Below are 23,444 nucleotides of genomic sequence, written 5' to 3'. Positions count from 1 at the left end.
GGTGTCCAAAGGAAAAGTCTCCGCAATCCCTCCTGGCCCCAGTGCTGCCTGCAGGGAGGGCATTGCCCCCATGACACCTCCAGCTCCAAAGGGAAATCCAAACTGCCCAGGGCTCTTGGAAATCATTAGTAACTGGCCAGGTGAGACTTTTGGACTGTCCTGAGAAGTGGAAGCACAGCTGACACGTGCTGAGAAGGAATCCCTCTTTTGGCATCAGGCACCTGACTGTGCAGAATGTTCTGTCAGCTGCTGGCTCTATCTCAGTTTTGGATGAGGACTGTTGGAGCTGCTGCCTGGGGAAGGGAATTCGCTGCCACTGCCATAACCCAGCCCAGAGCTGCTGCTTCTGCCATGGGATGAGCCTCTGCTTGTGAGAACAGCCAGTGCATTGGGACTTTATTATCACATCCCTCACTAAAATCAGCATCTATCACCACCTGCTGGGGTGCCCGGGATCCTGAGCTCACTGCTCCCTGCCCTGCTGGGAGCAGGGTCCCCCTGCCCCGGCCCCGCTGCTCCTTCGGCACTGCTCCGAGCTATGGCAGCGCCGTAGCCCCGCAGGCCCTGCCTGCCAGACAGCTTGCAAGTGACACATAATGACCAGAATGCTCCAAATTGAAACCTTTGGCCTCCTCTTCCACATCCTGCTCGTCTGTCTGTGCTTCATTTCCCCACCAGCCATGTCTTGTCCCAAGTCTCTCACTGTGGTGCTCGGCTGCCCGAGCCAGTGGGATCTGTGTTCTCAGGTAAATTCACCCCCATGCTCTGTAAAATGTTCGAGGTGGGCCCTGCCAGGCCAGCCTGGGCACTGTAGGACTCCAGCAGGTTTGCCACCAGGTTCATGTCCACATCCACGGGGGCCAGCTCAGCATCCTCAGCTCCAGGATCAGGGCCAGCACTCTCACATGTGGCTGCTTCATCAGAACTTGCCTGCAGCAAGTAAAAGGAGAAACATTTATCGAATGGTATGAGCAGATTTAACGGGAAAAAAAAAAGGCAAGCCACAGGAGAAAAGAAACAACAATTCTGCAGCCAAAAACGTCCAGTACATTCCAGAGTCCTGACAAAAAGGAATTCAGGCACCAAATGCTCACACCAGCTAAAAATCACCAGTGTCCACTACCTGGATTAGGTTCCAGGAGAAGGACAGAAAGTGGTGCTGAGTCCTGGTTCAGCTTCCCATGGGAGCAAACTGCTACAGAACTGCTGCAGCTGCTTGCCTTACTACTAAAAACAGGGAAATGAAACTGAGTCTTGGAAAAGATGTGCCAATTCAAAGCTTAGGTAGGCTTTAGTTTGAAATAAAAGTATTATGGTGCAACTAAAGCACACTTTGCTTGCATGTGGGAAGGTTCTGATCACGTTCCTCAGAATGGGCACTTCCAGCACATTTCCTGTTTGGAAATTACTGCTACAAATCAGACTTGAGGCATACTCACCCCTCTCTTCTGGGTGGTGAAGCTTTTCCCAACGTTGGTCTGTGCCAGCTCGCGGTCCATCTCATTCATGTACGCCTTGAGACTGCCCACGAGCTCCCCGGGAGACACCTCCTGCTCCTGCCCCTGGTTCCCAGCATCCAGGTCTCCATCATCCCCATCTGAGAAATCAAACTCCTCCACTTCATCCAGATCATCAGAATCCAGCTCCTCCGAGTCTGCCCCTGCGTGTTATTTTGTGTCAGTACAACAGCAAAGAAATCAGTGCAGGGATTTGTTTCAAATCAAGAAGCAATCTCACCTAAAATTCTGTCCAGTGCTTTCGTAAAAGAATCCACGTCAAAGGTAACATGGGATTCATCAGATGACCTGAAATACAGAAATATTGTTAAATAAATAAAGCTTTTATGCATGCATAAGCCTGACACAGGCACAAGCCATATTGATTTCTCTCTAGCCAGGATTGAAGCTGGGACATTGAACTTAGAAAGTCCTGAGAAGTTTGAAGTCTGTATAGACTAGACCTGAAACAGTGAGTGGAAGAATTCTTGGCATAAAAGAGAAAAATTTTCCAGACCACAAAATCAAACTGAGGGTCAGAGAGCAGCTCAGCTTGCAGCACCTGAAGCTGCACCAGTGTCAGAGTGGTACCAAGCTGATTTAAAGCAAGTACAAATTCACTGCCAGGGGTTTGCTTCAGGCCCCTGCTCAGCAGAGCCCCTTCAACCTCTGATTCTGTGCATCACAGACTCAAGCACAGGGCTGCAGCAGAGTGCAACATTTACACCAGACCCCAAACTCAAAGTGCTACTACCATGGCATTTCTGCTCCTTCGTGCGTGGAGACTTTGGACACAAAAGCCTTCATGCTCTCAGCAACTGTTTGCAAGTCGTATTTTTGTTCTTCCTCATTTGTGGAAGGAAAGGACTCATTTCTTCTCTCCTTCAGCATCTGATCCAGAGCATCTGGTGTAATATCCAGCCAGCTGTCATCTGAAAGAACACACGACAGATCTGTTACTCTGCACAAGCCTGCTGGCCCCCAGGTCCCAAAGCAGCAGACTGACAGGAGTGCAACCATTCCCCAGCTCATTTTAAAGTTTCTGTGCTGACCCTGAGTCACACATGGCATGAGGCAGAGAGAGGCTGAGAAGAAGAGAATGGAGATCTCATTTCACTACGTTAGAACTCTGCTTTGCAGAGTTCAAACTAAGAGATACCATTCTAGTCACTGAGAATCCTTTGGCCAGCAAGTGGAAGAAGAAAGGCTTACTCTAAACTGGGAGAACCAGTCCAGTACTTAGTCCTAATGAAGGTTGGACTGGCCCTCCCTTCACAGCTGTCAACATTCCCCCTGTCCCCCCACAAATAATCATTTGTAATAGAATAACTCCCCCCATCCAGCTCACCATCCTCTGGAGGAAGACAAGCTGCTTCTCTCTCAAATTCTTTCAAATCAATGGATGTTGTCTGTAGTAGTGTCAGGATTTCATCACCTGGGCTCACTTCAACAGAGCTAGAAGAAGAAAAAAAAAAAGAACAGTTTACTGAAATGGATTCAATGGGATCCCACGCTCTGTGTTCAGGTTTTCACTCAAATTCTTCTGTTTTCACTCAAATTTTTGCTTCTGTGCAAACACATCAAAAAGGGAAATGAATCTGGGGGAAGTACCAGAGTACTACACAGAGCATTGGCCAAAACAAGACACAGTCAGTCCCTGCAATTCCCAGCTGGTGGCTCCAAACCCCATTTGTCATGGCTCTTTTTCTTTACATTTATCTTGCCTTGGTAAATACTAAGATTGCCAGATCCCAAACAGCACAGACTGGAAACTCAAAAACCTAACAGTCGAGATATTATGAGCTGGCAAACCTGAGATATTTTTGTAGTGATTTATTTTTTGGATTTGATCTTTCAGAGATCTACAGCCTTGAGTAAAGGAGACATTACTCTGTACTGATTATCCACTGGGACTGCTTTTAAATGAAACTTTTATACCCTTTCTACAGTCAACCAAGCAAATCATGCTTTTCAGTCACCTCTTAACCCACTTGGAAGAGCTCAGCATTTCACAAAACCAATATAAATAGTTATTCAAGCAAGGCCTTCTCCTGGTGGAGTATTCTAGAGGAATTAGTACTTGTATGTCCTGGCATATTAAATGTAGGATGGAGAAAAGGGTTCAGGTTTCTGTAACAAGGATTTTAAAGGCAAGTTAAAGGATTTATACTATTATATACTCATGAATTTCAAATAGCTCTGACCTTTCTGGCACAGCAACAGATTGCTGGAAGTGATCTTCTGCCATGTGCAACAGTTCCAGGTACTTGGCAGATCCTTCCATTTCTCCCTGTTTAATGCAAGTCACAGGCATGAATCCAAACAATTCTCCCTCCCCTTCCTCTTCACAGTCAGGCTTCCTAAGGATGAGTGTTTGTCACACAGAAATGCTGAGAGCACCAAAACAAGTAAAAACCTCTTTGCCACGTACACTTGGAAATGAACACAGCAAAGGGGCATTCCTATATTTGAAGTACATTAAAGTGTATTAACCTAAGAATTTCAATAGAGCTGTCCTATTTTATAACCTTTAAACAAGTAGTTAATTTATGTCCCATTTATTAACTTTAAATTAAAGTAACCAAATGCATGTTAAAAAAAACCCCACAAACCCTCACCAAAAACCCCAGAACTCACAAAAACCACACACACAAAAATTACACTTGCATGGGCCCAAATAGGTCTATGGTGTTATGTATGGATCTTGAAGAATATTTAATTCCAGAGGCGTGGAAATGAAATGTAAGCCAGTGAAATCAGTTACACCTCACACTATCGTATAGTGGGTTTCTTCATTCAAGTGTATTTCTCCCCTTTCTTTAGATGAATGAATCAATCCCCAAATCTTGTTTTTTCCTTTTCAATTTCCAAAATAAACTGCCTTTGAAGGGGAATAAACTGCACATGTCCCCTTTAAAGACATTCATTCATTTGACACAGAGATAAGGATTCAAGCTCTTGCCCTGCTGTAACTCCTGACACAAGTTCAACAGCTAAAATGTGTTTTCCCTGGAGTGTTTAAAAGCCAGACACACTGCTTCACCTTGAAATAATCTTTTTCCTTCAAGCTCCTGAGGAATCTTTCCCACAGAGGACCGCTCAACACATTTCTCTTGGCATCAGGAGCTACTTTACTGCTCTTGGAGCACAGAATTTCAAAGCCATGAGCCTGTATATAAAAGAGGCAACAAGAAGAGGTTCTCAAGGTGTGATGGACTTTGCCCAAGTTTTTCTGGACAAGCAGACAACTTCCAGGCAAGGACTCATTTCCCAGGCATACATAAACCAAGCACAAAAGGCTTCAGGGTCCTTACCAGTTTCATGCCCAGTTCGTAGGCTCTGTACTGGGGATGAGAGGGGGCGGGCAGGGTGTATCCACTGCGCCTGTCTGGGACGAACTTCTGCTGCGCCAGCTGTGCATACAAACACCGAGTGAAAGTCACCTGGAACAGGCAGAGCACAAAAAACCATTCCCTGCAGCGTGGCTGTGCTGTGGACAGGCAGCCAGCTCCCACCAGGTCACTGAAGTGTGGCTGAAGGCACCCACATTACAGGCAACACCTGAGACTGCATTCAAAATAGCTCTTAGACAGATTTTCTGATACACTGCTTTCCAGGCCTTACAAGGTTTGTTCCAAATAGAAATCCCCGAGCAAATATAAACTTTCATCAGTCTAAATACATTAGGAAAAATCCTCAATATTCTGTATTTGCATCAACAAGGTGTATTTTTAATTAAAATTAAATTCGATTACAAGCTGAGATTTCAGAAACAGTTTAGAAGTCCAAAATTTGACTCTAAAGCTTCTTTTCAGGAGTCTAGTGGTACAACTCTGTAACAAAATGCATCAGATACAACAGTGCTTGCACAGTGCTCATAAAACACTTGATAAAGCTTTCACAGAGCTGTGAGAGCACAGCTGAGAAGGTGAAAAGCTTTGGAGTGAACCACTGTTTACAAGCAACTCCTCCCGTTGGCTGGCAGTGCTGTCAAACTGCCCGGAGCACACAAAAGGAGATCAATTTACCCAGCAGACACCCCAGCAGAGGAACTAATATCACAGCCTCTGGTTTCAAAAGCAATTCTCTCATGATCAGCCCCTTGGAAGTCCAGCCACATGGATCCAGAGGAGCTATTAATGTCATGACCTGGAAATTCATCCCAAGAGCCAGAAGGGAAAAAAAACCCAAGCCCAAACAGAAAAGTCGAAGTTTTACGTTAAATCTGTGTGTTCATACCATTGGACAAAGAACCTTGTTAGTTACAGAAGGGAATAAAGTGACAAGGCTCCAGAAGAGCACTTAGCACGGTCATCCCAGGCTTTAGGGGAGTATTTACCAGGGTCATCAGAGGCTTTGGAGAGCACTTACCAGGGCCATCACCCGCTGCTCGGCAGGGAAGGTTCTGAAAGGGCGCCGACAGGCCCGCAGATCACCCGGGTCCCGCAGGTAGAAGGCCTGCACTGCCGCAGCCACCAGGGACGGGCGCTGCCGCAGCACGGCCGCGGCTCCGGCCGGGAGGTAGCAGCGGGCGCGGTGCAGCGAGGCCTGGATCTTCTCGGGATACCTGAGCAGTAACAGCGTGCAGGAAGCGTACTGCAAGTTAAACCACTCCTTCTTTGTCGTGAGGCCCATTTGCACCTTAGTATCTACCTGGCTCACAAGATTATTCTGGAGTCAAAACTTGGCCAGTCTAATGCCTGGAATGTCTGTTTCTAGAATACATTTATAGAAATGTACCTGGCTATTAACTCCCACATGGGTAAAATGTGAACTTAACCAACATATCCAGCTGTGCAGTATTCTCTGCCATACTCTGTAGAAGTTATGCTGTCAAATCCTTGCTAAAAATAAAGTACAGGGCTGAACACGCCCGTGACAAGCGGAAGCTCTGACAGTTCTGCTGGTTCTACGTTTGAGGCCAAACCCTCTTTTTCCTCCTGCACAGGGCTCCTGAAACATCATGGAGCTTTCAGATTTTTCACTATAAGAAGGATGTGAAGGAGGAGTAACTCTTGGCATTGTCAGGTGTGGAATTACAGCAATGAACCAGTTTCAGATTCCCCAGATCACAGCCTACTGATCCCCCTCTTTCCAAGAGTGCCACAGAAAAACCTCTAGCTGCTGGTTTCTGGAAAGGAACCAACTTTATCACATCTGTTGGGGAAATGTTTAAAGCCCAGGGAGCACAGAACCAAGCCCCACTGTTGCAGAGGACTGAAATAAAGCCCCCACATACCCATCGAGGCGTTTATACACCGCAGCTCTGATGGGCTCTGCAGCCAGGAACTCCTCGGAGCGGGTGGATAACAGTGCCAGCGCCTGTGGGATGGTGGGACAGGGAGCAGAGAGGTCCCAGTCCTGCTCCCAGCCCTCAGGCAGCGGAATGAGGTGCAGCTCTCCTTTGTAAAAGAACACCTGGCAGACAGGAACGCTCTCATCAGACAGGGTAAGGAAGAACAGTGACACACAGAGCAATGGGAAATCTCATTTCATGTACTAATGCGTTAAACACAGAGAATATAAAGTACAAATAGAGAACCACTACAGGAAGCAGCACAGGTTTTTCTTAGAAGTTATTTGAGACTACAGAGACCTCAATCCAACCAGTAAACCCCGCCTATTTTAACTGCAACAGGTTTTGTCAAATATCTGTTTTCTTAATAACAGGAATACCAAGTTTCTCTTCAGCTGGAGAAGTGCTTCAGGAGAATCAGCAAAACCTAACTGCTTAAGAACATCACAGGGATCAAAAAGCCTTATTTCAGATGCTACAGGTGACCCCTGCTGGTTCCTGATCATAAGAAAAGCCCTGAATGCAACGCTGTCAACTCACTCACTCTGTTCTCTCAAACAAAAGGGAAATATCAGCCTGATAGTCCAGGTACACACTTGCCATCAATATTTGTGTTGTGTTCCATGCCTTTTAAGAATTTTGGAGCAGGGAAAAAAATAATTAAACTATTTTTTGCTAATGACCAAGTTAGTTATTTCCATTTTAATCCACTGCCAGTGATGTGACAACTAGCAACCATCCATATCCAGGTGAAGGTGTCTGCTCATTATGTCACCTACACCTGACAAAGCCTGTGTCCCTATAGAGACAGCAACAGTCCAGCCCTGAGCATTCCCTAACTCTGAGGGCAGCAAATCCTCTTGCCTAAACACTCCAGAATATGCTAAAAAGAAAAAATCCAACTGGTTCTAGCAGAGCTAGAATGTTCAGGTGGATACAGGAGCGCTCCTGAAGGGAGCAACAGTAAGGGACAGACAACACTCTGGATTTTCAGAGGCAGTCAGACCACCTGGCTAGAGGTGCAAGAGAAAACTCCAGCTGCTACATAAAAGGCCACAGTGGTCCCCTTGCCAACTGTACAGAAGTTTTACTCACCCTGTTTTCACTGTTCTCAGGATTCAGCCACTTTGGGAGAAAATCAGCTGCTTCTATCAACAGAAACTCTCCATCGTTGTCATCAATCCTGGCCAAGGAGAGATTGGTTTCTTAGCAGGAAAAGCCTTGCAGATCACAACAACACACTTTTGAATCCATGTCTGCTGGGGTTTTTTATAATCATAGAACCATAGAAAGGCTTAGGTTAGAAAGGGCCTTAAAGATCATCTGGTTCCAACACCCTGCCATAGGCAGGCACACCTTCCACTAGCCCGGGCTGCTCCAGGCTCCCTCCAACCTGGCCTTGGACACTTCAAACGTCTATGGGACGGGAAAACACCTCCAAGGATGGGGAATATTAAGACAGGACCTTCAGAGCATAGGCACTGCCCCTTCACACCCCTCCCAAAAAAGCACCTTACCTGGCTGCCAGCCCCGGGAACTCCCTGGTGATCTCCCTGACCAGGTACACAATGAACCACTCATCCTCCACGTTATCCCCGAACACGGTGGTGCCGCCGATGTGCGCCGGGGTCTCTCCTGGAGAGGGCACAGAGAAGCGGCTCAGCAACCTCATACACAGAAACAGATTGTGCACAGAGGGAGCAGAGTCTCCCTCGCTGGGATATTCCAGACCCTGGTGACAAAATCTTGTGTCGTGTGCTCTGGGATGGCCCTGCCGCAGCAAGGAGCTGGCACCAGATGTCTCACTGGGGGCTCTTCCAGCCTGACCCATGCTACGACACTGTGAGTCTGTGGGGCCGCCGGGTCCCCCCTCACACGCCCTCGGCCTCCCTCACACGGTCTCGCCGGATCCCCCTCACACGTTCTCGGTTCCCGGCCGCCGGATCCCCCTCAGACGCTCCCCGTTCCTGGCCGCGGATCTCCCTCAGACGCCCTCGGTTCCCCGGTAGCCGTGTGCCCGTTCCTGCCCGCCGTGTGCCCCTCACACGCTCCGGGGTCCTGCCCGCCGGGTGCCCCTCACACGCCCTCGGTTCCCGGCCGGTGGATCCCCCTCAGACACTCCCGGCTCCTGCCCGCCGGGTTCCCCTCAGACCCTCCCAGTTCCCGGCCGCCGGGTGCCCCTCACACGCTCTCTTCCTGCCCACCGGATTCCCCTCACACGCTCCCGGTTCCTGCCCACCGGATTCCCCTCACACGCTCTCTTCCTGCCCACCAGATTCCCCTCACACGCCCTCGGTTCCCGGCCGCCGGGTGCCCCCCACACGTCCCCCGGGGCTCTCCCCCCGCCGCGCCTCCCGGCCCGCTCCCGGCTCACCGCGGCGCGGCACGTAGCGCAGGCGGAACGGCTGCCGCTGCCACACGTAGGAGGCCAGGAGCGGGGCGAAGCGCACCAGGGCCAGCTCCGCGCAGCGCCGCAGCAGCGCCTCGCCGCCCGGGCCCGCCGCCGCCGCCGCGAACAGGCGGTAGCGCACCGCGTCCTCGGGCAGCGCGGGCCGCCCCAGCGCCTCCATCGCGCCGGGGCCGCGCTCCGCCCCCGCGGGAGGAGCGGCGCGATGGCGGCGGCGGCGCGGCGGCGCTGAGGATGATATCGCGATACGCGCGGAGAGCGGTGCAGGCGTGAGTGGCTGCCCCCGGACCGGCCCCGGCCCCGGCCCCGGCCCCGGCACGGCCCCGAGCCCCAGCGCGGCCCCGCCGCGGTTCCCCCCGGCCCCGCTCCCGGGCCTGCCGCCCGCGCTGCCCCCGGCACCGAGCAGGGCCCCGTGAGGGCCCGCTCACCCCATGTCCCCGACGGGAGATGGTTCCCGGATTCCCGGGGTTCCTGAGCACCGGTCCCGCCAGACGCCGGTGTGACAACGCGATTAAATCCCTGTAACTGTCTTCCTTCTGCTGACCCGAAAGTTGGGTCAATTCTGACGTACTCTGCTCGTTTACTCTTGTTCTAATTCAATTTAATTAATCTCCAGGGATAATGCCATTGTCGCTGCTTTTAGGGAGCTGTAGGCCAATTCACAGCATCTCAAGTTTAAGTTTAACTGATTCTGAAGCCAAGACCTTTAACTCCATATTTATCCTAGAGTTAGTTTTGACACCATAAACCTAGAGCTTTGGAGACTAGAGTTAGCTTTGTAATAGCAATGAATGTGTGCACAGTCCTTGAGAAGCAGGAAAGAAAAACCTATAAAATTTATTGGGAACTCTGCAAATGTTTATTTTTGTAAGTAATGCCAAGTTCCGCTTCTGTTGTTCTTTTTTTTTTAGACAAGGACTCCCAAAATATGCCTTGAAGCATCACCCACTGCCAGAGCCACAGGCTCAGATGTGCTCAGCCACACCCACGGCTGAAGACCTCGGCCACACCAGGTAATTGCCATGACACATCTGCTCCAGCTGTTCTGACCCAGCTAGGCTTTGTTTGCCGACACAAACACTGCTCTTTCATTGTTTATTGTGGGCTATTCTGCTTTGTTTTTTATATATATTTTTTGGCTCGACGTGCGCATTTCAGGGAGTTGGGAATCCACAAGGAATTGGATGATCATGGGGATCCACGGACTGCCAGTCAGGGTTGTGCTGACACCTCCACAGAAGACAGCTCAGTCTTCTCTTGGGGCTATGACGTGAGTAGAACAAGCCAAATATGGCACAGAACGACATGTCAGAACAAAAATGATTGGATCTGTCAAAAAATCATGGTAGTGATTACAGAAAGAACATCTTTTTTAGCTCTTTCTGTCTTTCAGTTCAAAACAAGTTAGGCTCATACTATGCTGTTAATATTCTGCATTTCCACCAAAAATTTTGGAAATGCAAATCATTTAGTGCACGAGTGTATCTATAAATGCTGTTATTGTGGAGCCCCAGCCATGGCTGGATGACTTTTAGATACTTGACGTGAATTTATCAAACTTCTGCATCCTTGCACGTTTCTCAAAATATAGTAAGCTCCTAAAACATTCTTTTCATTTAGAAATGTTGGATTTATTCTCCTTCCACCAAAGTCAAATGTGCTGTTGCTTTCTGGGAGGCGAGGTGGAGCTGTTTAGATTTAAATTACCCCAGAACTGACCCCGTTTTCTACCTACGTGTAACAAAGGACCTGACCATCCCTCAGGTTCAGTGTTTCCCACCAGTCTGCATTACTTTTTTGTGTTGCTGTTGTTTGTGGACACTGGAAGCAACAAATCCTCCATTGCTTCAAAATATCAGTGAATTTTATCCTTCCTGTTCTGATTTCTTTAAGTCTTGTAGCTTAATACAATAATATGGATATTTCAAAACATTTTATTAGTTTTTTTCTGCTGTGTGAGTGTAAGCTTTTCATGTGGCTGCCATCTGTCTTAAGAGCAGGCTGCATCATCTCTGGGAGAAAATTATTTAAAGTTAAAATCTTTTCATGCAATCCTGCTAAGCTTTAAACAAACAGTTGTGTTTTTCAATTATATTTAAAGAGATCAGTTGAAATACCCCAGCAAATGCTGTTCATGAGGTACTTTCTTTCCTCTCTAGGAATTTGACCAAGCTGCCACACAGCAAGTTCAGCAGATGTTCAGACAAATTGATGAGCTTCTGTATGAGCAGAAAGAAGATGTTCATCTTGAGGGACTGCGGGAAGAATGCCACCAGTGGTCCTCCAGCTTTCCTCATCTCAGGTATTTTATTAATATGATACATTCTCAACAAGGCTGGGGATGCACACAGTTGCTTTTAAAACAGATGGCAGGGTGGGTTTATGCAATTATGTGGTAGACAGAGATAAAAAAGATCACTCCGGTTATTAATAAACATCCTCTCACCTCCCATGTGGCTCCTTGACAAAGGTTTGTTGCTATTTGCAACTGACTTGGCCTCAGTGGAGCAGAATTCTCTTAGAGAACTGAAAGTGTCACCAGGAAAACTGCACAGCTTCCCAGGAGAACTTTTAGCATTTGCTGCTGTTCTTGCACCCTTGAATAATCCTACTGGCAGGGTTTTGTGCAGTGTTCCTCCTTTGCTTTTGCCGTGGCAGGGTGCTGGGGAAGCAGGTGGTGATGCCCACAGATGAAGGGTACGGATGGTACTCGAGCTCCCCCTCGGGCAGTTTGGCTCCCTCAGATGTAAGCTCAGCACAGGACAAGGACTCTGATGAGTAAGTACCAGCAGTGAGCCTGGATCGTGCCAAGGTGGGAATGTTCTCTGTGCTCTGCTTCCTAAAGTGTGCAGCCTTCTTGTTAGGCTGAGTTTTGAACACAGCACACTCTTTTTTTTTCCTTTTTAACTGAATTTAGTACACTTAAAATAGCAAGAACACGTAGCTGTGCTTTTGCTGACTACAGTGAACTGTAAGTAGAAATATCTTTGCTGCTGACAATTTCTTAAGAATATGTGTGTACTGTAGCAGGTTTTATTATTAATCACCTGTTAAGTTTGTCTAGGCTTTAAAAAATACAAAGCACTATGTTAGTGCTGCTTTTAGTATTTAAACCTTTAGAAGCTTTCTAATCAGCTTTGTGTATTTTTTCCCTGAAGTTTACGGTTCCTTAGCAAGAATTAAAAGGTATCCAAACCAAAAGTTGTTACTGTAATGAAAAAATTTTTTGCCTCACTTCTGCTTGCTCCTAACGACCACGCTGTGTCTCAGTTATTTCAGGTGGAATAACAACTTACCTGTATTTCTGCTTTCTGTCACCTGTCCAGATTTAGTGTTTTGGGCAAGAAGGTGCCTCTTGTTGTTGCTCCTGCTCACAAAAAGGCCAATCCTTCCAAGCCTGCCACCTTGTGTTCCTCAGAGAGTGAAGAAGGGGAGGAGGAAGTCATTCTCTCTGAAGGCATAGTGGAGGAATATTTGGCATTTGACCACAGAGATGTGTAGGTATTGGATATTAAAATAGTTCTGGGGTTCCTGCAGTTGAGATACACATACCTGATGAATTTATTTATCTTTTCTCTAGAGAACTTTCAAATGCCTAAGGTTGCCCAGGCACTGGGAATTTTCTCAACCTATTTCCTAGGACAATTTATTTCACTGGATTATGTTTAGGAATTTGTTGATAATTTTTCATGGTGTCCATTTTTGTGCTTGGTTTGAATAATTCATTCCATCATAACTAAGCCCGTGTATTTAATATGTGTTTAAACACCATTTATTTTTTATACTATGTCAAATTCACTGCTGTTAGTTATGCCACAGCAGTGTGCTGCTTCTGTTTTGTACTGGCATTTTGGGTGGAATTGTACCTTTCTGGATTTTTCCAGTGGTGGTTTTGAGAACTAGAGTGGATTTTATGCTTGTCAAGAAACAATTACCACAATTTTTATCTTTCTACCCCATTACTCCCTTCAGTAGGAACATGTGGCCTGGGTAAAGACTCTGGAGGGTGCTGTCAGTTCCTGACTGCTTAATTGGTTTTAATAATTAAAATCACTTATCTGCATGGACCATTAAATTAAAATTGTTCTGCTTCTTGGTTTTACCAGACTAGAGAGACATTGCTGCAGCAAATAATATCACTCTCTTTTCTTCAGGATTCTGTCCTGTCATTAGATATGGAGCCTCACAATGTGATGAAGAAATATCGCTGTAATGATTAATACTGATATTTTTAATGTAAATTTGATCTCATGGGTAAATGTTCATGGAGTATGATTTATAATCATTGTGTATAGGGAGACCAGGGTCAGTCAGTAATTTCTTACTGAGGTCAGTGGGAAAACTAAAAGTAAATATAGGGACACAATGTGTTTCTGGTGCAGGTAATACTTACATTTTTACAGGGAGGAGGAGCTGCATGAGAGGAAAATGGGACTGTCCTCTGGCAGGAAATTGGGATTTCCTCCTGTGTCTCCCCGTTCCTGCCTGAAGGATTCCGTGCTCACGTTTGTGTTTGATGATGTGTGGAGTGAAGTCCTGGTCTGCATGGAAGAATTGATCTGCAGGCACTGGGAAGGGTCAGCCTCTGGTAAGAATCACAGTTAAGGTGAGGGCTCAAAAGGGGGTTTTAGCTGATTTTGCAAAGATGCCACAGGAGACCGATGTATTTGGGCATGATCTCTTCAGTGGGAATAAAAAGGTTATTTTCCTAGCAGTGTGAAACACCTTCAAAAACCTTAGCAGAGCTTAGCATCCAAGGGGACTCTCTTTAAAAAGTTTCCACTCGTAGCACTGTCCATGACTAGCAATGCCAATATTGACAGGAATTCTCTGTTGCTTTGCACAGATGATGAGAAAAATATCATCACAGTAGAAACGCTCCGAGCAGACGCCAGGAGCCCATTGCAGTTGGATCCTCTGCCAGCACTGTTACCTCGGGTGCCACACACGAAGGTGCCCTCGGTGACATCAAATCTGGTAAGGATTTTTAGCCTGTTTTGTGTGGGGATGAATCACAGTGTTACTTCAGCAAACAGACTGGTTGCCATTAGGTAAATAACTAGTTTGGACTTTGTGTGAATGCCAGCTGTCTTTTCTGACCCTTCAGTTCTGTTGTTACTCAGTTGGAAGTTTTAATTGCTACTTCTCTCCTTGAAACAGTGTTTTATGTCTGTGACAACCATGTGGTGGCTGTTGATTCAGGAGGTAGTTCTTTCCACAATTTAATGTTTCAGTTAAATGGTGAGATTGAGGAGTGTTGTGTGTGGGATCCCATTCTCACATTAATAGTAAATTCATCCAGCAAGAAGGGAGAAATCTTTGCAGTTCTATACCAGTTTTTTTCCTCAGACACTGAATTTAACTGTATAGTCTGCTTTAGATGATCTGCTTCTAGAGTGGTGAGCACCAAAGTGTTACCTGTTTATTCCATTTTAATTCAGCTCTTTCCTTCTTATTTTTTTCTATTTCTTTCTCTTCTATTTCTCCCCCCTGCCTGTCCCTTGTGTCCCCTTACTGTGTGTGTAGTGCCCAAAACCCAGAGGTGGCCGCAAAAGCAAAAAGAGGAGAAAAACACCTCAAGTATGTATGGGATTCAAGCTCTGCTATTTTCTATTTGCTCTTGTTATGGTGGGTGGAATATGATGGGGTTTTTTTCCCCAGATCAGTCTGTATCTCAGAAAAGGACTTTGCAGATCTGTTCTTGAAATAAAATGTCAATGTACGCCAAAAATTATTTTCTTAAAGCCTCTGATTATAGTCACTGTTGGAAGATCAGCGAATGAGCTGCTTAGTTGGAAAGTACTAAGGACATTTTCTAAGCACTATCATTCCAAAAAAATTAAATGATAAGATCTAGCTGGGGAAATAATATAACTGAGTATATGTCTGGATGTCATGGAAGAAATGGATGACTTTTGTCCAAAGTGATATACGAAGTAGATCTGTCAATATGTGTATGTGTGTGTGTCTGCCAAACAGTAATTAACTTACTTTTTTTTTTTTTAATTTCAGGTGAGTGTCTCTCAAGGGTTGAGTAGTGGTTCTCAGCATAACCTGAATGGCTTGATGGTGATCCATGGGATCCAGTTACACCAAAGGAACCTGCCTGTAGTGGAGAAAACACTGTAAGAACTACAGATCACCTGTAGTAGATAAAGTAGAGCACTCTCACAGTGAGAGGGATTCAACCCAAAACCTTGTAAGACAAATTCCTCCACTGGAGAAAGCAATTCCTAGTTATTGTTCTGCTTGTTTATTTGTCCTCTGTGAAAATTGGTATTATGTTAAAAATCAACACACATCATTTCTGGCCTCGTATTTTATGATGAAAGTCACCTGTAGGTGAGCACTTTGGTAACAGCAGCTGCCATGCTGACCATCTCTCTTTTGGTCTTGTGATCTTTTTGTTGCTGTTGTTAGGGACCTGGACGACAAACAGCCAGGCTCGAGTTCCCTCCTGTCTACCCGGACGTGGCCAAGCCGTCCCCTGGAGCTCAGCACGTCGTCCCTGCCCCGCTGCACCAGGAGGAGGAACGCCCCGCCACGCACCCTGCGCCCCATCGGGACCCCGCGCTCCGGGGACAGCTGCAGCCGCCTGTGCGTCCCCAGAGCAGCCTCTCCCTGCAGGTGCCAGGGTAGAGAGCAGGGAAGGCAGCCCCGGGGAGGGAGGATTGTTGGAGTGAGGAGAGGAGCTGCCCCTTAAGGCACAACCTCCCTGAGAAAGCTGAGCTGTCAGAGCTGAGGTTCAGTGTGCTGCCAGCTGCGATTCAGGGCATCACAAACATTCCCATGTTCAGGTAGTTCTGCATGTGAGCAATAGACCTCAGTCTGTCCTCTGCAGACAAACCACCATTTCTTCCTTGACATGGCTGTTGTCTTTTTCTGCAGCCTATTTTCAAGATGAATTTAAAAGTCTGCAGTCTTTGGAGGTCATACTGCATGTTGCTATTCTAGCCCAGACTGGACTATAAAGATGTTCAAACAGGTTATCTGATTGACCAAAGAACTCTTAGGGAGCCTTCAATCACATCTAGAATATCTTGCTTTTATTTTGCATAGTGACCTGGCTGAATGGAGTCATTTACAGGAACCACAGGGTATCAGGAAACAATGCAGGGTTTGATAGACCTGTCTATTCCACGTGCTCTAAACTGATGTAGTTTACTTTTAGTTTTGCAGTTTACCTATTAACTCATCTCGTTTGTTGCTTGTCACATACTGCTGAGAGACTTATTCCATGTCCTTTCATAACTGGTGTTTCTCCTTCCAGTATCTTAAATTTCTGTTCCCTTTCCTCAGTCAATCTAAGAAATACTGACATCTCTGCTTTATTAAAATGTATTTTTAAATGTAAGTAGAAAGCCCTAGGAAAGATTTTTTTAAAGTGCAGATGATGGTTTGAAGCTTTTCCAAGGTATTCTTACAGAACAATCAACTCCAGGCCAAAGAAGCTGACAATATTGTACCTTTCCCCCTGCCAAAGATATTAACTGTGTGTTCTTTGTGTTCTTCCTGGTGCACTCCAGCCTGAGTGCACAGGAGCAGCTGAGCTCACCCTCCCCACTGCTGCTGAACAGAAATCAGCCCCTGCCACCCATTGCCACCAGCACCGGGGCAGAGCGTGGGAGCACCGCAGGAGCCCAGAAGCAAACGGTAACAGACACAACATCTCATTCTGTTACTGAATAACCTGAAGCTGTTGTCACTGCTGGTCAAATTATCCAGCCTGAGAGTTCCAGTTTATTTGTTGTTTTGTGACAGAAGGTCAAATAGAGGCACAAAAAATGTTTTATCAGTTTTGAGTAACAGCATCACCCACACCTGCATGTTTAGTTCTCACTAATGCCAGTTGAAGGTTTCTCTCCTCATAACTAGGGTATAAAATGATTCACTTGGAAAATTGGCTTTAATTTCTGGGTTAATTATTTTCAGTGTACTGCTGCACCAAGAAAAAGCTGTAAGTCTGTTATTTCTCCTTGCAGAAACCTCGGGGGAACTCGAGCCGTGCTCACAGTGTCACGACACAAGAGGACACTCAGCAGCAGCTCCAGGAGCAGCTGTCCTTACCTGATCCCTTCTCCAGGCCTAACACAACCAGCACATCCTCGGTAAAGCATTGCTAATTACACCACATCATCCTTAATTACTGCAAAGGGGGCTTTGAGAATTAACATTAATCAATGTCCAGTCTGTTTCAGTATCAAATACTCTCGGTTTAATTTATTGAAATTCCTACTCTAATGATACCTTCTTGTATCTAACAACACATTTTTATCTAAGCTTTGAAAGCTGTAATTTCAGCACAGCTTTTAAATGGCTGCTTGATTGATTGCTGTGTATAATTTCAACATCCTGGACTCAGCAGATATAAAATCTGCTTTGGACCAGCACAATTTCCTGAAGTGGAAAGAGTGCCTCTAACTGGCCCAGTGATCATTCTAAATAAGGGTTAGAAAAGTGTATTTTCTACTTCTAAAGTTGATTTGACCTTTCTTTAAATCCTTAGACCTTAAAAACATCTAACTCATTACCAAACACAGGAGTTTAAGTAGTTTGTAGTTGTATTATAATCTTGCTGATTTTTTCTCATGCAAACAGAAATAACTGGAACTGTTTTTCCAGCCCCATCCCCAGCACCGCCGTTCTTGCACTGTTATTGATTACAGTAATCAATCCTGGACAAGGAGAGGATCCACAAGTTCAGGTATGCTCGTCAGCCACAGGGTTTAGTAAGATCAAACAAAGGAGGCCTTTGGAAATGCAGAGATGCATCTCCAGGGGTACATTCCTAAGGTAATTTCCATGGGGGAAGTTTCCCAAAGTTCCATCTGTGTCTTTAATTTGCCATTATACAGATGTTATCCTTGCTGTGTCCTACTCTACTCCTGAGTATAGCTGGGTGCATTTTGTTGGCTTTTTGTTTATTGTCACCAAATATTTAAATCAATTAAGGGAGCTTAATGTCATCAGCTCCAGTGCCTCTCACTCCACGTTTTCAAAGCAGGAGTTGTCAGCTTTAACTTGAGGTTAACAAAGGCACTAAAACTGAAGTAACTTGTTTTTAAACAAGCAAGGAGTGGTTCCTACTGAAATTAAAGTAAGTATCTGCCCCCCAAAAAATGCAAGATGGGTTTTATGAGTGCTGTATAGACAAAAACAATTTAAATTAGCAGAAAAGCTTTGTAGACATGAATAGTTAGTGAAATATCAAGAAATGCAGTCGCTCCCTGCAATGCAGCAACTCAGCAAGCACAAACTGCCCTTTTTTGAAGTTATAAATAATGCTGTTGACAGCCATGTGTTAGAGTAAAAACAGATTTTAGTTTTAGGCTAAATGTATTTGCTGCTTAGCTGTAATTCCTTCCCAAAGTCTTGAGGCTGTCCATGGTGTCGTTTGTCAGGTGTTCCACCACGTGGCTCTGTGAAAGCCCACGGCCGAAGTGGATCAGGCACAAAGAGCAAACAGAGGCACTGACGTGCCATGGAGAAGCATCCACCCATCCATCCCTCTCCAGAGAGTCATGAACCACCTCTCCTTCCCAGCAAGGTCAACGTTGTTTACACAGAGTTTCCAAACACCCTTCCTTACAGATAGCTATTTTTATATAAATCTAAGCAGCAGCTGCCAAAGATTAGAAGGGGTGCACTTAAACATTCCATTTCCTACCAGTAGAGAAAGTGATGCTCCAGTGGAAGGGTGAACACACTCCAGTGAAGCCCAGCTCCAAGGAAACCCAGCAAACACTCTTAGTCTGTGCTGTTTTCCATGAGGCTGGTGACAGGTTCATGTCTTTACAGGCTCTTTTCTCCCTTAGGAAGGTTAAGTTGGCCTTCCACAGCCATAGCGATTTACATTTTTTAAAAAGCGTATTTATATGTTTAAATATGTTCAAAGCAATATTGTACTAGCAAAAGCAAGCACTCAGCTTAGGCAGGTGATGAATGCTGTGGTAGCTGCAGCAGGTATGAACACTGGTGTGTAGAACCAAGGCAGCAGAGCAGGTGACCTGGCAGCTCCATGGGCAGCACACCACTGCCTCTTCCTGAGTTATAATAAAACCTTTTACCTCTTCCTCTGTGACTGAAGAAGGTTGAACAGGCAAAAAGAAACTTCTTACTACAAGCAGTTTCAGACAGTACTCAAAATAGTATCTTCCTAGTGGGACATTTTATGGTAATTTCAGAATACAGAACAGAATTGCTCAGTGTCCCTTTCTGAAAATACCTAAAATTACACAGGATTTCTTCACTCCAAGGTGGAGTTCCAGAAGCCACTGATGCAATGGAGCTTTTAGGAGGTGTGTCTGCCCAGTGTGACAGACCTAACAGAGGCATTTGCTGGAGCTGGCCTTGTGGCTCCAGATAAGACAAAGAAAACCCTGAAGTACAGGCTTCCCAAAATAAGTGATTCGTTGAAGGTCTTACTCCCAAACAGACTGGAATGTAAAAACAAGCTGAGGTAACCACTGGCTGTATTTAAACAAAGTTAGGACGCTCCACAAAAACAGTTGTTCCTTTCTATTAAAGAGCACTGTTTTTCTATATTTTCGTATTATTCTTCAAATTACAGTTCACAATAGAAAAAAAACTTGTTAATATTCCTTATGAAGTGGCTCCCCTATTTCCCCACCCCAGACCAGCTAATAATTTTTCATCAATACTGAAGCTCACAAGTCCAGTTGATCCAAGCATGCTTTAATCAAAAACAGGGAAGTGTGCAAATATAACTGGGTTAACCTGCCTTTGCATTCCCAGAAGTATAAAAAAAAAAATCAGCACTGAGCTCAACCTAAACCTCTTAAGTTTTCAGAGAGAGAAGCTGATGCTCAGTGGAGACCTCTACTAACTAAACCATTTCAAAGTACAGAATCTCTTCTGGAACACTGTGCAGTGTGTCTATTGTGTCAGGCAAAGTGCAGGGAAGCACCCCAGTTGTATCCGTGCCATTCCTCAGGGACCAAGTGAGTTTTTTGTAGCACAAGAGTTACAAAAGCAGACTAATAAACTTGAATAGAGTTCTGTTAACATAATGCAAGTGTTTTACAGCCTAGAGGAGTCAGTGGGTTTAAAAAAATGCAGTCATCTCCTAAGGCCACTTTTGTTTTCTGTACAGATGGCTGACACCAGGGACTGCTCCTGGACTGATATTTATTTTGTGTAATAAAAGTAACCTTCAAGCCCCATATTACAAAACACAATTATATGCTCTCCTTTCTCAGAACCAGGGTTATTCTTGAGAGCAGACAAGCAAACAGGAACTTTCAGAGAGACCATCTACCTCTGGCTTCCCCCCAGGAGCTGTTGTTGAAGCTCTGAGGGCCTTCAGCTAAAGTGTTCACCTTGAGACTCCTACACCTTTGAAAAATGATCCTCCCTGGAAGTGTGCAGGAGTTATTTGACTGAAATCAGAAGAACCAACACAATTGGCTTGTTTTAAATAGCTTATTTAGAAAACACACAGAAAACTGGGGAAGCGAAACTCTGGAAAAAAAAAACCCACCTTCTTGTTTATTAAATCTGCAATTTTCCAAACTATCTTTATAAAACTACTGGAGTATCTAAAAAAAGACCTGTTGAGCTGATGTGCAAAGACCTTTAAAAATAGCAGGAGGTTTGTTACAGAAGAAGTGTTTGAATAGCACACAGGGATCTCAAGTGTAGAGCACCCAGAGGGTTGGAGACAGTCGCACAGGAATGCCTTGTGCTCCTTGTTCAGCCTGCATTCTGTCATGCCTCCCACTCAGAGCCAGTCAGTGCACACAGTCCAAAACAGGAGCCCGGGAAACACCTCAAATTCACCCAGATCCGTGTTTCCATACAAAGTGAAACCTGGCATTGCAGTCTACGCTGTTCCTTCTGCCTTTCTTTTCTTGGCTGAGGTCTTCTTTCCTCCTTTCTTAGCGCTGTTCCCATACTTTTCTTCCAGCTGGGCGAAAAAGTTATCCATTTGCTTTTCTCGATCTCTGCTTCGGCTCTGGGGAGGGGGAAAAGAACACCAACCACACTCAAACCTTTTGTAACTTCCCAATACAGGTTATCCTGTTGAAGTCTGACAGCTACACAAAATCTTGGACTATACTAAACAGCTACAGAAAGTTTAGCATCATCATAAAAGCTCCCTGTGAAACTGCCTAAAACTAGAAGTTATTGCGTAGGTACTCCAAATATTTAACTCTTGTAAAGTTTTAAAAAGACACAGGTAATAAAATCCATCCTGTACTCTGATTCTAATTAAATTAAAGCACATAGTTAACATTAAGGCCAGGTTTGAACCTCAGGAATTCAGAAGAGTTGCAAGGATGCAAAATCAAAGACGCTCAGGGAAAACACAATTATAAGCCAGTAACAAAGTTATCTGCAACAAACAGAAGAAGCCTTACTTTTATCAGCGCTTGCAAGTCATTTTCTCCACTAAGGCCCAGTTCATCTTTAGTCTTTTTTGCCTCTTTAGCTTCTTTTTCTGCCTAAAAGAGCAAACAAGGTATTTTTAAAAAAGTATTTTGCATGTTGTCTGACCAAGTCTTACAGGAGTTACCAAATGCTTTTTGGGCATCTGTGTACAAATAGCTGCAGAGAAGTGCAAAGGCTTTCCAAGTTTGGCCACTGAAAAAGAATCAGGCAAGGGAAGCCCATTCTGGTTCCACCATTTAGCAGAGCAGGAAGTTTTTCTGCTCTTTCACAATGCTGAACGTGACGTTTGTCCCTGTGTCTGTTCCCACACCCTTTTTTTTTGGTCTTGGTAGATATGACATTAACTCAAAGGTTACTGTGATGTGCATATAACATTTTACAAAGTGTCCTAAAGTTCACGGGAGTCCATTTAGGCCAGAGCAGTTTCACACCTGCCAGAAGTCAAACAAAATGTATTTTCACCACTTGTTTTGTTTTTGTTAACTCTGGCAACTCACAGCTTTGTAGATAAATGCAGGGACACCCTAAACTGTAACAAGCCATTGTGTATAATAAGGAAATAAAGAAGCAGCAAAGCCTTCCACAATGATTTGGGGTGGGGCGTGATGACCACGGGTGACCAGATGTGAACAGCAAGGCAGTAACCCAGCAATCCTGTGACAAACATCTTGGGAGCAGTGTCCCTGATTTCTGCCAGGGGAAAAAGGTTATGATAACTAATTGCTGCAACCTACCCGCCGTCTTCTGGACATCATCTTCTGCTTTGACTCCTTTACAAAAGCCTTGAAGGACGGGACCTCCCCGGAGTCGATGGCTTGCTCGATCATTTCCCGTATCCTGGGCTCATCCGTGTAGTCCACACACATCACAGACTCCATGATCCGATCCATGTCACCCTTGAAATTCACGTATGCTGCCTTCACATCAGCCCGCTCTTCCTCCGAGTTTTTGTAGCTCTTCTGGAAGTCTTCGATGTCTTTCACGGTGACCTGGAGTGAAGAGGCGATGCTTTGTGAGCTACAGGGCTGACTCGGCAGGATTTAAGAGCAAACACACAAAACCGAACAAGGCGGGGTTCTCCTTTCTCCCAGCCCCATCCCGCTCTCACCTTGAAGAGCAGCTGCCAGTACTGCAGCCAGTCCCGCCCGTCCTGCAGCGCCTCGGCGTCCTCGTCCACCATGCCCGTCTCATCGTACACTACGCGCTGCTTCTCGTCGCTCAGCACCGCGTACACCTTGCCCAGGATCTGCGAGAAGCAGGGGTGGGCAGGAGGTCACCCGGGCTGGTCACTCGGGGCTCAGTCACCCTGGGGGCACTCAGGGTCGGGGTTGGTCACTCGGGGATGGTCAGTGGGGCGGTCACTCAGGCTCGGCTGCTCGGGTTCAGTCACTTGGGGGACAGCGGATCAGTCACTCAGGGGGCAGAGGACAGTCACTTGTGGGGTGGCGGGGCGGTCACTCGGCGGGTTGGTCACCCGGGGGCGGTGGGTCGGTCTCACTCGTGGCTTCCATCGCCTCCCTCCCTCCCTCTCTTTGTCCTTTCTCCCTCCGTCTCTCCTCACCTGGAAGCGGCGCGTGGCCTCCTCCTTCTGCTCGGCCGGGACGCGGTCGGGGTGCAGGCGCAGCGAGGCGCGGTGGTAGCCGCGGCGGATCTCCTGCGGGGACGCGCCGCGCCGCACGCCCAGCACGCCGTACAGGTCCGAGGTGCCGAAGGCGGCCTCGCACTGCTGCGGCAGCGCCATGCCAGCCCGCCGGGGCCGCCGCCACACCGGCCTGCCCGAGCCCGGCCTGCTGCTCCGCGGCTGCGCCGGGCGGGAAAAGCCCGCGGGGGCGGC

At 46.3% G+C, this 23,444-nt stretch overlaps 3 protein-coding genes across 7 annotated transcripts; 1 reads left to right on the top strand and 2 right to left on the bottom strand.

Moving 5' to 3' along the window:
* Positions 1-117: 117 nt before the first annotated feature.
* LOC134554972 (protein ecdysoneless homolog) lies at positions 118-9,362 on the bottom strand. The gene is made up of 13 exons (XM_063406186.1): positions 9,167-9,362; positions 8,310-8,427; positions 7,888-7,975; positions 6,736-6,914; positions 5,868-6,063; positions 4,811-4,939; positions 4,540-4,665; positions 3,701-3,786; positions 2,845-2,951; positions 2,251-2,428; positions 1,738-1,805; positions 1,440-1,660; positions 118-930 (listed from the first exon to the last, which is right to left on the bottom strand). The coding sequence occupies exons 1-13, from the start codon at positions 9,360-9,362 to the stop codon at positions 700-702; spliced, it is 1,923 nt and encodes a 640-aa protein (XP_063262256.1). The 3' UTR covers positions 118-699.
* FAM149B1 (family with sequence similarity 149 member B1) lies at positions 9,336-20,229 on the top strand. Of its 5 annotated transcripts, none has more exons than XM_063406192.1 (15): positions 9,336-9,468; positions 10,111-10,212; positions 10,358-10,469; positions 11,359-11,501; positions 11,858-11,977; positions 12,526-12,696; positions 13,603-13,787; positions 14,046-14,176; positions 14,726-14,779; positions 15,212-15,324; positions 15,620-15,796; positions 16,726-16,852; positions 17,182-17,307; positions 17,822-17,903; positions 18,601-20,229. In XM_063406192.1, the coding sequence occupies exons 1-15, from the start codon at positions 9,434-9,436 to the stop codon at positions 18,672-18,674; spliced, it is 1,752 nt and encodes a 583-aa protein (XP_063262262.1). In that variant the 5' UTR covers positions 9,336-9,433; the 3' UTR covers positions 18,675-20,229. The 5 variants fall into 5 exon arrangements, with proteins under 5 accessions (XP_063262262.1, XP_063262260.1, XP_063262257.1 ...); XM_063406190.1 differs by having other exon boundaries at positions 15,620-15,826; XM_063406187.1 differs by lacking the exon at positions 9,336-9,468 and adding an exon at positions 9,498-9,720 and having other exon boundaries at positions 15,620-15,826.
* A 450-nt stretch (positions 20,230-20,679) lies between these two features.
* On the bottom strand, positions 20,680-23,442 carry DNAJC9 (DnaJ heat shock protein family (Hsp40) member C9). The gene is made up of 5 exons (XM_063406239.1): positions 23,172-23,442; positions 22,719-22,856; positions 22,345-22,599; positions 21,580-21,663; positions 20,680-21,173 (listed from the first exon to the last, which is right to left on the bottom strand). Exons 1-5 carry the CDS (start codon positions 23,349-23,351, stop codon positions 21,042-21,044), a joined length of 789 nt encoding a protein of 262 aa, XP_063262309.1. The 5' UTR covers positions 23,352-23,442; the 3' UTR covers positions 20,680-21,041.
* Positions 23,443-23,444: the final 2 nt, after the last annotated feature.

Source organism: Prinia subflava, chromosome 9 (genome assembly GCF_021018805.1).
Source record: "Prinia subflava isolate CZ2003 ecotype Zambia chromosome 9, Cam_Psub_1.2, whole genome shotgun sequence".
Classification (NCBI taxonomy): Eukaryota; Metazoa; Chordata; class Aves; order Passeriformes; family Cisticolidae; genus Prinia; species Prinia subflava.
Note: the sequence above shows the minus strand (reverse complement) of the source record. Positions and strands in the feature narration are given on the sequence as shown.

What these genes read in the sequence shown, in the direction of transcription:
- LOC134554972 (XM_063406186.1), bottom strand. Translation starts at nt 9,362, where the DNA reads ATGGAGGCGCTGGGGCGGCCCGCGCTGCCCGAGGACGCGGTGCGCTAC. An exon ending in AGCAGCGGGTGATGGCCCTG is followed by an intron (nt 4,940 to 5,867) that starts GTAAGTGCTCTC and finishes TGCCTGTTCCAG; the next exon opens with GTGACTTTCACTCGGTGTTT. An exon ending in GAAGGAGCAGAAATGCCATG is followed by an intron (nt 1,806 to 2,250) that starts GTAGTAGCACTT and finishes TCTGTATTTCAG; the next exon opens with GTCATCTGATGAATCCCATG.
- FAM149B1 (XM_063406187.1), top strand. Translation starts at nt 9,647, where the DNA reads ATGGTTCCCGGATTCCCGGGGTTCCTGAGCACCGGTCCCGCCAGACGC. An exon ending in TCTTCTCTTGGGGCTATGAC is followed by an intron (nt 10,470 to 11,358) that starts GTGAGTAGAACA and finishes TTTCCTCTCTAG; the next exon opens with GAATTTGACCAAGCTGCCAC. An exon ending in AGAGGAGAAAAACACCTCAA is followed by an intron (nt 14,780 to 15,211) that starts GTATGTATGGGA and finishes TTTTAATTTCAG; the next exon opens with GTGAGTGTCTCTCAAGGGTT.
- DNAJC9 (XM_063406239.1), bottom strand. Translation starts at nt 23,351, where the DNA reads ATGGCGCTGCCGCAGCAGTGCGAGGCCGCCTTCGGCACCTCGGACCTG. An exon ending in AGGCCACGCGCCGCTTCCAG is followed by an intron (nt 22,857 to 23,171) that starts GTGAGGAGAGAC and finishes TGCTTCTCGCAG; the next exon opens with ATCCTGGGCAAGGTGTACGC. An exon ending in ACTGGCAGCTGCTCTTCAAG is followed by an intron (nt 22,600 to 22,718) that starts GTGAGAGCGGGA and finishes TCTTCACTCCAG; the next exon opens with GTCACCGTGAAAGACATCGA.